This window comes from Apteryx rowi, unplaced genomic scaffold (genome assembly GCF_003343035.1).
Source record: "Apteryx rowi isolate R43461 unplaced genomic scaffold, aptRow1 scaffold_50, whole genome shotgun sequence".
NCBI classification, from domain to species: domain Eukaryota; kingdom Metazoa; phylum Chordata; class Aves; order Apterygiformes; family Apterygidae; genus Apteryx; species Apteryx rowi.
This window is the reverse complement of record NW_020450761.1, coordinates 2268083-2280618: the sequence shown is the minus strand read 5'-3', so window position 1 is coordinate 2280618 and position 12536 is coordinate 2268083. Positions and strand designations below refer to the sequence as shown.

At 34.8% G+C, this 12536-nt stretch overlaps 1 protein-coding gene across 9 annotated transcripts in view; it reads right to left on the bottom strand.

The window, feature by feature from the left end:
* Window positions 1–12536, bottom strand: part of CTDP1 (CTD phosphatase subunit 1) — a 121407-nt gene that overhangs the window by 24144 nt on the left and 84727 nt on the right. Inside the window, exon 13 of one of the 9 annotated variants that reach the window (XM_026079754.1) lies at window positions 622–725. The exons of 5 other annotated variants lie outside the window; for them this stretch is intronic. In XM_026079754.1, the coding sequence (XP_025935539.1) occupies window positions 641–725 (85 nt within the window). In that variant the 3' untranslated portion in view covers window positions 622–640. Of the gene's footprint in view, window positions 1–621; window positions 726–6467; window positions 7043–8846; window positions 9023–12536 lie in introns of those variants that run through there. 3 more of the 9 variants (XM_026079752.1, XM_026079759.1, XM_026079762.1) reach the window with 3 other exon arrangements.

Genomic DNA, 12536 nt, shown 5'->3' with positions numbered 1-12536 from the left:
GCTGGGTGGTCATGATGTTAGCACACTTGGCATATGGCTTACTACATTAAAGGAATGAAATTAGATTCAAATGCAATTTGATGGCAGATAAGGGATCCAAATCCTGCATCGTTTAAGTGACAACCTATCAAGCAGCAGCGTGTTACGCAACTTTTTTCCTTTCATAGCTGAATAACATACAGAAATAAAACAGAAGATTCTTCAAAACCAACTTAGAAATAAATTATAGCCCAATTATTGACATTTTATTTTATGCTTTTGCTATTTTTTTCTAAATAAATGGAGCAGTTTAAACTATGTTTTACGATTTATGACATTTTAGACTTGAATTTTTCTGCATGAGATCATAATATTTCATTCCTTTAAAAACAGAACAAAAAACTTCATTAGCACAGCAGCAGAAGAAAACAAAACACAATAACTAATAATGAAGGTCACATAGACCAGATGTGAAAGTTTAARGTATAAGGAAAAAGATAACTTTTCTTTAATAAACAAGCAAATTGGTACAGCTCATTTCTCTAAAATCTCCTTGGGGAACAGTTTCCTCAATCAGATACCATATAATAGAAAATAAAGAGGAAAAATATTTTTCATTTAGATGACAATTTGATTTTTCACCTGTATTAAAGCATTCCATTCAGTATTCTTGAAAAGAAGTGTTCACTGTCAACATCCTACTATAACACTGTTGTCCTCTTTCGTGCCAGGTCTCCCAGATGCCCCTTCATTKGTGAAAATGAATTACTTTAGTTTCCTTTTTATTTCATTTTTTTGAATAAAAAGTTAACGTTCCTTAAACACAATTTAGTCAGGAATTTCTGACTTTTTCTTGATAAGTAGCTTTAATATCAAACAAAAGAGCATATTAAAAATAGCATCACACAGTTATGTTCCTCAGACTACATCTGTCTACAAATAACTTTCAAGACCTTTCTGTTTTCCTGTGCATTTATAAAGGTGTTGAAAACCAACATTATACAACTGGCATAAAGCCCCTGTAAAGCTAAGACATACCTATGTTGCAACCCAACATTTTAATAGGTCTTATAGTTCTTTAGGTATAACATATTATAGTTACACCTCCTAGATTTGAAGTAGAAGAAATAAAAAAGAGCTCTAGTGTTAAAGGGTGCTTATTAGACTGAGATCTAATTTAATTAAGCACTGAAAAGAGAAGTTGATACAATCCATTTTTTGGAGTAGAATGGCCTATAGATGCTATAGATGTAACCTTTTTGTTAGCAAAAACTTTCTAGGAAGACTACACAGAACAAAACATAGCAAAGTGGGTTTGATTCTTCCACAAAAATGGAATTTTGAATCCTTTTGTGAAGAGAAATCTATGCAATGTTACAACTCCTCCCATTCATCTGACAAGGAAAAAAATAAATGAACAGGTTAACTAAAAGATACAATTTGGACACAACAAACAAGTAGGATATTGTTACTATTTTGCAAATACCATTATTTGAAATACTGTATGTAAAAATGATTCAGTCTTAAAGGACAAAAAGATTTCTCTAAACCTTAAGTAAAGATAATCCAATCAGTGAAGGAGTTTTCAAAAAGCATGTACCATTACAATCTCAAACACTTAACAAAAAAGTATTTTTGAAGGAATTTTTCTATGCATTTATTTTGGACAACATGAAAAAACTTCAAAATGACCCCGGTTTGGGCCATATTTCCCAGTGTATACATTTTAGAAATGAAAGAATAACAGGAACGTAAAGAGGTAAGATCCCTCAATGTTTTCATAGGGAACAAAAGGCTAAAAACCAGGCAAGGAAATACATACATACTGTAACTCTCYGTATCATCTAATTGAAATTTTAAGGGCAATATTTTGGTAAAAATATACTTGTGGATTTATAGTCTTATATGACATTCAAATAGTCATTTTGTCTATAGCAGAAGTCTGCAAATAGTCCTTCGAAAGAGGGACTGCTTTAGCAAACTGCAGTGTTAATTACACTTGTAAATGAAACACAACCTAGCCTATATATTTTTGTGAGGCCATAGCATAAGAATGATTTTTAGAAGTATGTTTACAGTCCAGTAATATATTTGGCATCTTTAAAAAAAATAAATGAAAGAAATCTAGGTTACAGATAGTAAATGAGGCAATGAACAGAAGCATGCAGACATGTAGGTGAAATCAAGAATATATTTCCAGCTCCCTTTTATCTTTTGATTCTTCCTTCTACATTTTTAAATTCTCCACTGATAATTATAAAATGCTTCTAATATGGTGTTATAGCAGTTGAGTTTGTCAGTGACTTGTCTAGACATTTGCAACTACATTCTAATGCTATTGAACATTCATGCTCAAATCCATTTGTTTTTCAAATTTTAAATTAAAGCTCCACAGATCAATGAGTAAATACACACTTGGAATAACTCACCAGTGTATACTGGAGCTTTATAATGAAGATTGCTATAGGAAAGAAATCAGTTAGAAGCTTTGACAGGATTTCACTCCAATCAAAACTACTTTTCATGAAACAAAGCTACATAAGCGAAACAAAGCATGGGCTGTATCTATTTTTCAAGCATAGCTATCCTCTGCATAGTTTGCTCTTCAAAATAAAGTTTTGCACCTTAAAAGAGGGAGAGAAGTAACAAGGTGTGAGATTTGCCTTACCAAAAGTAGACATTCAAAGTAGGTCAAATGAGCTACATCCTAAAACTATCCATTTTTTTTCTTTGAGAGARAAGGACTAGAATGACTGGCTCAGATATAGATATGTTTGGAAAGGTGAATTTTATCAGGAATATAAAAGAGATACAGATAAAAAAAAGCTGAGAATCATCTTTAACAGTATATTTGAAAAAAATACTGAAAAGAAAAAGTGTTCTTACTATTCAATGTGGTTAAATATTGATGGGATGTGTGCTCATTGCCTAAACCAACTCTAAATGAACTTTCGGGAGGTGGTCACTAAGTGGATCTTAACCGTGTATCAGGCAAAGAATACAGCTGAAATCAAGTCTTTTTTTTTTTTTTAGGATAATGTCTAATGGCCCTTTGCCAGTAGTATCCTAAGGTACTCTGGATGCTTTTAGTTTGTCCAGCAGGAAATACTCAGCAATAAGTACTTTGCTAATCATGTAAAATGTGAATAAGAATTACTGACTGACATGCACCTAACAAACTTTTGGGAGAATAACACATGCTTAGAACTTTGCCCTATTTGGACACTTTTCAAGAGGGACTTGAAAAGGCAATTCCTTGATACACAGACCACCATCCACTTGAGATCCATCACACCAAAACCTAGAGTTGCCCCAAGCTTCTAGCCTTTGATTTTGTTTTTCAGTTCTGAAAAACAAGGGTTTTTTTTAAGCCTTCCCCTCCTGCAAAGGCTGAACTTTGACTGAATTTTTCCAAAACCAACGAAATGTGAAACACAGAGCAAGTTTGAAGTTGAAAGAGTTTTAGCCCTAACAGTTTACATCTGGCAAAATTACAAGCAACTAAAAACGGAGTTATGTAAGAAGGAAGTGTCAGGCAACCTAATGTTACTGATCTCGTCTATTAAAATATTTAACTAAAGACCATTTCTGCAAAGACAAATGCCTTTAACCACAACAATCGAGTACTTTCTGAATTCTCTCTTCCATCTAGTCTTCTTTTCAGCCCTTTTAGCTTACTCAATCTACAATGATGTGGAATGTAACAGGCTTGTGGACACTGTTATATCTTGATTTCTAGCTGATACCACAGCAAAAAGTTCATTTTGGATAAATGTTTTTGACCTTTGCCTTACAGGAGAAAAATCTCTAGTTGGCTGCAGTTTCATAATTAACACAATAACTCTTCGCCACCTACATCATCCTCATACAAGAATCCATTTTTACATAAAACATGCAGTGGTCTTAACAGTTTTATAGCCATTAATATTTAATGACAACCCTAAATAAAGGTAATTAGGAATATTATTTTGAGAACACCAGTCAGAAAGAGTATGAATAAGTAAGATGAACAGGAGAATACAGTACAGATCCTTTAATATCAAGTTTTCTTGATGAGAAATTGTTGTATATAAACTGAATAAGAAAATGTGTTAAGAAAAATATATAGTACCAACAACCATATTGGTTGATATACCAATATCAACTCATTTCCTATATGTTGTTGATTTTAAATTAAACATCAATGCCCTCTGCATTTTCTTCCACTTATTCAACTCTCTGGAACCAGAATCTACAATCTTCTGGCAATCAGTGAAAATGGATTGCTTCCACACAGTATAGAGAATAGAGCATCTGGAAGGAGAAACTGTTTTTTTGTTTGTTTTTAAAGCTTTGGAGGAAAGAAATGGATTTATTTAAGAACGGCTTCAAAAAGCTGCTATTGCCCCAGTATCAATTTTATTATGTAGATTTTGGTAACATGAGAGCTTTTAATTAAAAATCTCTTCCTAAATAGAAACTTAATTTTAATGTGCACAATGGACACTCCTTCAGAAAGAATAGTTCTCTGGAGGCTAAATATAAAAGCAAATTATGCTGCTCTTGTGCAGAGCCCTCTTCCTTCTTAAGAGTCTTCATCAAAATCACTTTCAAACAGAAGTGACACTAAAATTCTGCAGAGCAGCCTGCTCATGTGAAAACAGCAAGATGTGCTGCCAAGTGGAACACTTGTCTGTAGAAGCTGATCCTGGATTTCAGTTTGGAGTGTTTCACCATTGCTTCTGGAAAAAACTAACTGAAGCTGCAATAATTTTTTAATTGCTTATGTACACTACATACAAGTCATCCGTTTACTTCCAAACTGTTAGAAATGCAAGGGAATTCAGTCTTTTAAACATACTCTTAGCCTGTTACAACTAATGAGACTTACACCTTATATTAGGATTAATTTGCACCTACAGGTAATATAACAAAATGTTCAATTTGGACATTAAATTCAATGCACTATTTTGGGGAAAAGTGGGGTGGTGGAATTTAAAATTCTTGACGCCCCAAAATACCACTCTTGAACAGTCACAAAAGCACTGTACAGATATGGAGCATACCGGTTCCCATATTGCACTACCAGTGCTGGTTAAGATTTAGACCAGAAAATAAAGGACCTGTGATAGACTTGAACTTCTCAATGACAATTTTCTGTTACATGAAGCAAACATCAACCCATTTCTCTTATTCCCTGAAGTACTTTTTTTCCCTCCCGGATGAAGTCTTTGTATGTGCTTAGATTAAATTTATAAGAAATCAGACTAAGCATAGTAAGGATTATAGAGGCAAATTTGGGTTGTTCTTTGTGCAACTCGCACAAACTTTTCACAACAGCTTGAAACTTCAGAAGTGTAACATGCTATAAAATTGGAGCCCTCATATCTATGTTGAGCTTCCTTTAACTGCTCCATCTTAAGAACAGGAATTTCCAGAGCAGTACATTCAAGCTGCCAAAAGTCACCTCTCACTACAAATTCTTAAAGGGAATCAGCTTTTTCCACGACTCAGAGGGAGTGGTTGCCTGTCAGAGATCTTAAATTTGTATAGTCTAGGACTGTTTTTTTCTCCTCAGCATTATTATTCACTGTCTTCAAAGGCAGGGTGGGTTCCTCCTTCAGTGAGGAAATCTAATGAATCTCACTAAAATGGATTAGTGATACTGTGTCTTGTAATATCCAAGTAGGAAATCAGCATTTACTTATCAAATTATAGAAAGAACACTAACAAGTTGCTGCTTCTATCAAACACATTTTGCTTGATTGTGGATTCGTGATCTCACTATGAATACCAATAATTGGGCTGTAATTGCGTTCTGAAGTTTTCTAGCAMTCTTAATTCTACACAGAGATCTTAAATTGTTTGAACAAGCTGCAAGATTCAACCTAATTCACTACCACTTGACTGAAACGCTGCTTCATAGATTTAACAAGTTTTGAGGGAACACGGGCTTTAAAATGAGACTTTTTCTGTGTAATCCCACAGCCACTGACATGGCAGGCCCCCAGTCAGAAACACAGTGCAGTTTTAGAAATGGGCTGATACTACAGTTTGGGCCAATTCCAATATTAACTCCAATTCTTAAAGAGGGAGATCTGCACTGGAAATGTATAAAAGTACCTCTGTATTGTGACTAGAGTAAACTCTATTCCTCAAGAAACTGAAGTAATTCAGAACAGCCACACACCACAGATTCATATCTAATGTCTGAAGCAATTATTTGTGACTGGATACTTTTATGATAGCAAAATAAAACTGAATTTTTCTTCAGACAAACACATTTTCCAATTACCTATGATGGTGAATAATTGTTTACTTTAGTATTTGTTCTCTCTAGAATTAAGTATAATGTTTTCTTGAACATTCAGGTGTTGACCAAATAAAGAAATACTGATCCCCTTTTCATTTTGAAATTACCAGTCATTAAATGGCTCTTTAAATACAATCTTCTTAAAGCATAAGGAGCTAACGAAAGATTTAGTTCTTAAAATTACCTTCATAAAGTATGTATTCTGGAACTGCCTAGCGTGATCTTACAGAGAGGTTCTTTTATCAGGCAGTCTGCTTGATGATCCAGTCATCTATGCTGCTACAGCAAGTGATACAGGAGGCACGAAAGTGTGGCTTTAAACAACTGATATTTTTATACTGAAATCTTCAGGTTTTCCATATTGTAAAGATTACATTAATGGTTTACTCACATCATTTAGAGAAGAATGCTGGAAGACTATACAGTGTCATAAAACTAAGACTTGACTAATGAAACAAAGCAAAAAGTTACCTAAATCAGAAAATAGAGCACCAACATTTTCTGAAAACAATTCTAATGACAAATGTTTATCTATTCCAAATGTATTAGAGAATTGGTATATGCTCAAAATCTTGTTGGAAGTACCCTTAATATCAAACAGCACATCTCAAATATGGTTGACAAAAAAATTGCAGAAATTCAAGCATTTTTCAAAAAAATTTCAGACTACGGATGACGAATGTAAGGCAGACGGTTTGAACAGAGGGCAGTGTTGAACTGCAAAAACTTAAGTCTTGAGATTCTTGAAGCCAAGTGTCTGAAGTCCAGGAACTGGAAGAAAAGTTGCAAGAAAGGCAAGTATACTGGTTCAATTAGGATAAAAAGTGTCATAAATAAAATTTTGCACAGGAATTTGCAGCACAGTTTTTTGGCAGCAAGAAAGAAAACAAAGCTGTGATTGCAATCTTCTAGCAGAGCAGCTGTTGAAAGGGAGTGCTGTTATATTTGAAAGGAAAACACTTTAAAAAACTGAAGATATTCTTAAGGGCGTAAAAATACTAAGGTTCCTTTTAGAAATCTAGTAAACAGGTACAGAAAAAGACAATTGGGAGATTTCAGTGAGATTTTGAGTTCAGTTTTTCTTGCTTATGAAACTAGCAAGTCCTTATTAGGGATAACTGAAGTTTTAACTCACATCACTAATCATCCTACACAGCAATGCTTTTAATTAAAACACCATTCTCACTMTTTTAGACAACAAAGAATAGATGGAGTCACAAAACCTACTTTAGAAGAACTCTAAGCATAGCTTTAATATGCAGACTGTTTCTGATCATACAGCCAAAATGAACAGAATACTTTGCTTTAGTTTAACAAAACTTCGAGGTTTTATTCTGCGTAGTTTCAAAGACTGGAGGCTTTCTGAAATACTTCAGAGAGTTACCACTCTGTAGCAAAGTAAAACACTTCCTCCTTCAATTTAATAAAAATGTGCATCAGGAGCTCACAATTTGTATGAACAAAAGCAGAAGGCATTTCAGATGTTTTTAAAATAACCTTAAGACCATGATTAGTGTTTCATATACAGCTGTTACCATTTAACCATTTGTTCATAAAAAGTTAGTATTTCTCCATCAGTCATAACTATCATCCAGTCTGGACTGATGCAAAAATTATCAGTAAAATCATTTTGTTAAAGGAAACATTTTGTTGAGCCATTTTGTGAAGAAAGTTTAAATTCTGCAAGGAAAGTTGCATTGTTAATAGATTAAATATTACTGTCCGTTATTAGATTTCTCCTCATTAGTTATTCAGAGGAGAATACTTTCTTCCTAAGTTGAAACACATGTCTTAACACACAAATTACTGAATTCCACATTCCAAAGAGTAAGAAATTCTCAGCAGAGTAATAGTTAACCCTTACATCAGATTTACACAAGCTGAAAGGACTCTAAAATTGGAATTAAACACTGTAAAAGCACCAGCTTTGGTACTGTGAATTGACAGCACTCAGAACAATGTATATTGAAAACCCATACTGGACTCCAATGAACATATGAACTGTCTGATGGAAGTGATGTCTAACTAGAGTTCACTGTTTAATGATAGATACAGACGGAAATATGGTTTATGAGCATACTTCAAATAACTACCATAGTTTTTAACCATAACCTTTCATGACTATAACAACGCACTGAAACACTTCACTGATGCAATCTGTCTCATGTTTGGAACATCTGTCCTTCACCACCTCCCACCCTGAGAGGACTGTCTGTCATGTTGGTGGCCAACCTTGGTGCAAAAGCAACCCAACTCAAACCAAAAAAACCCCACCAAACCAAACACCCCCCCCCCCAAATCCCCAAACAAACCACCAAATAACCCCCACCCATACACAAACCCACAACAACAAAATCCCCCCCAAAACACACACCAAAACAACCCTTTACCAAACAAAGCTGCAAAAGCCCATCACTGTGCTCTGAACTGAGTTTTGGCAGTGGAGTGATGCCTCATCAACAATTATTAAAGAAAGACAACATAGGCAACATATGGATTCTAAGAAAACTAATATTACAGCATATGGAAATGAATTGCTTATTTATTTATTAATTTCAGTGTCACTGCTGGGCTTATTTCCCACTGTTTGAGGTGCTCTATGCTTGGGTTGTAATTGCAGGCACACCTGAGGAATGTAAAGAGATCCTGGACACAAGGGTGTTTGGAGTGCTGTGGCATGAGCTATCCTTCAAGAATCTGAACATTACCATCACATCCTTTCCATCAAGGACTAGCATCTGACTGCAAAGCCTGCACATGAACACATGAACGCAGAAGTGGAAGGGATCATGAGGACTATCAAGTTCAGCATCTCACATGAACACAACTATTCTGAAAATAAACTGATTTTTTTTCTAATTCCCACTCACTACTTAACACTTCCAACATCTCAAAAGGAATTATAGGCATATAATACAAGAACACATGCCACAGATACACAGCATGCCACTGGAAGACAGCTGGAGAGACACAGCATCTCAAATTCCTGTTTTGTTGCCCAAATACCTTTACCATTTCAATTTACTAAATGAACCATACCCAATTTCCTAGCTTCGGTAAGGAAATTGAAGAGCACCAAGAAGCATTTTATTAGTTATTTTCAAAGTCCGTTCTGCATCAAAAGAAAGGCAAAGCTCACAAAAGGTGTAAACTTATGTACAGGGCCCCACAGCTCCACTAGAAATTTTCAGGGTCTACAAATTGAAAGAGGCTAAAAAACAGTTTTCTACATAATGCTTGGCTGATTTTCTCACCAGCATTATATGTTTCAAGCTCCTGTCCATCCTTCCACTAAATGTATTCTTCTGAGACTGCCATATCTACCTGATATTTTCCTCTTCTGGCATACAAAGACCATTATTGAAACATCCTAACATGGATTATATTTAATTCATATTATTGTGGCAACTACTTCACAATAGGCAAATTTAAATGCATATGGGGAATATGTGAATTGAAAATATATTTGTGCTCACTGTCACTCAAGACTCAGGCAAATCAAAATGCACTTGAAAAATGAAGCAAACTGCAATGACAACTTAAACTTAAGGCTTCAAATATCTCAGCTAATTATATGTTTCTTGTTGATAGAATACATATATACTCTGCAATAGAAGCTAAACATTCAGTTGTTTCTCCTACAAATTACATTTGTACTAGTCTCTTTAAAAGCTTTTTCATATCATGCACCATTAATCAWTGTTAACACTTACTAAAACCACCTATGCATTTCCGTAATTAACTCCTTATTCATAACTTAAAGCAACAAGTTTTACATGTGACATGTTTCAAATATGTTACATGGCATTTTCACTCCAGTTAGAAAATTTTAGTAGACCCATGTGAGGCCCAGTCCTGATGAAGTTAGGTTCCTATTTGCTTCAACAACAGCTGGATCAAACCTCTAACACCAACTCCTCTCTTTTAAAAAATTAGATAAGACGCAGCTCAGAAAATTCCAATCCACACAAAAATCAAGAATATTTATGAATATAAACGGTTTATCTCATTTAGCATTGCTAAATAATTGTAAACTGCAAATGTATTTTATTATCATGCAGGTCATGATCATGACAAGCTGATCAAATGCGAATAGTATAAACAATTTTTTTAATTGACTAATTTCTATTCCATCTTTTTACAAGATAAGACGCTCATATTAATTGCTTGGTCTATGCAATACCCTTTTAGCATGACATTTGTGTGATAATCGCCAGCATTTTATTAAGTTGCATAGGAAGCTAGGATTTTAAAACAGCTCTATGCTGTCAAAATGCAACATAACTGCATGGTATGTCCCAGCAGTCATAAAAGTAAAAGATGTATGAAAGGTGTTGCATTTTTTTTTCCTGAAAAAGAGCTATTAGAAATTAGAAAAGATTATTTTTATCCATCCATGAGAATTTTAGAAGTGGCACCACTCAGAAATAATCAAGGTATTCTGTAGATTTCAAAAGCGAAGCCGAGCATTCAACAGAAACGCTAGATTTCTATCATACGACTGGTACGATTCCAGTGCCAATAAACACAGAATAGCTACCTATGATGAATTTATACTATAAACTTGCTTCCCAAAGAAGTTTTATGGAGTGTATATTTTATGTCCCTTATACCTCAGGTCATAAAAAGCATGCTACAGTTATCTATACTACATTTATTTATTACTCTACAACATGCACCTCCTTAATTACTGCACTCTGGTATTATCTGTGCTATGTCACATAGCCTGAAGTCACGAGTGCTTTGCTGTAATGAACACCATCACCCCTTGGCACATTAGGAAAACATAGGGTTTGCATTGTAAAGGCCAATTCCAACTATTAAGTAAATTCACTTAGGATTAAAATTTTAAACCATTATTTCACAACTTCCTGATAGCCATATTTTAATTATTAATGCTTCCAGAATACATAAATAGCAAAACAAAAGATGAACAAGGGGAAGGAAGTCAAAATATGATCCAGCACTGATATATTCTGGCTCAGCTCATTCCTAGCAGAGATGCAGCCTGCAGAGACTATAGGTTTCTGGTAAGTAATCTTCCATTTAGACCTGAATAAACTAGCTCCAATTTTATGGACATCTTTCCTGCTAAGAGTAGTAATAATCAGTTTTTCATTATTTAGTGTAAACATCTTCCTTGGGTGTTGGGCAATTTGCTGATACGAATAACTGATTAACGTTCCAGTCAATAACAGATAGGAGATTATCTCTTTGTCAACAAAAGATCTATAAGTTACCGTATAAACCTTTTAAGCTGAAAAAGTCACAGACATTTATACTAGAAATTAGTTTAAATGTGAATCTTACTACAGTAGTTTAATGTCTGCAGCAAGTCATAATTTGTTTGCATTTGTTTCACTAGCTTAGAGTTCAGAGTATAACTACATATATTCTGGTACTTCTAAAGACTAATGTATAAAGGCTACTTCCACATTGTCCAAGTTTTTATAAGAAACTGGCTGGTTCTACTCATTGTCTGAGTCATTCTATCCATAAATCTTTTCTGACTGTTTAATGTCAAATTTTCAGATTTATTGATTAGCAGCATCTTATGTTTTCTATATGCTCATCTTTAAGTAGGACTGGTGAAAGTTCTAAATATTTTCAGAAAAGCCACTGATTGACACTTCATCTTCACATCTGAACTTGTACTACTGAAGGTGTCATCAAGCTTCCAAAGATGGTATGTGAGACTATTTTTCTTCTCAGTTAAACTTGAGCCAGCGAGTAAAATCTTAGCAGAAGCTGTAAGACATCATGGCTAGATGCTGCCAAGTGCGTGTATGTGTCCTGCTTCTGTGTGAAGAAGCAGATGCCAGTTCCTTCTGAGCTTGGCACTTGACAAGAGCCAGGAGGCTGTACTCCTAGCTGCTTGCTGTCTGCCTTTCAATAAATGCCCATGTGCCATTGCCAGTACCAGCACTGCAGACTGCTGACACAAGCACTTGTATACTGCATCAGATTTTATTAGCATTAGAACAGAAATAATTTAATATCATTAAATACCATTTCATCCCCATTATGCTCATAACACCTCAAAGACTCCAATTTTCAGAAGGAAGACCATTCTGTTGGGATGTGTGTGCTCATACAGCACTCAGCCTTGAGGAATGCAGCCCCCACAAGCCCTAGCTACTGTTTGCGATGGAGTGGACTGAGCTCCTGGAGATTTTAATCCTGTTGCTTAACAACGGTTCTTACATTACCCCTCTGGTACAGTACACTGTTAGCACATAGAATGCTGATAGATGTTTTCATGGTC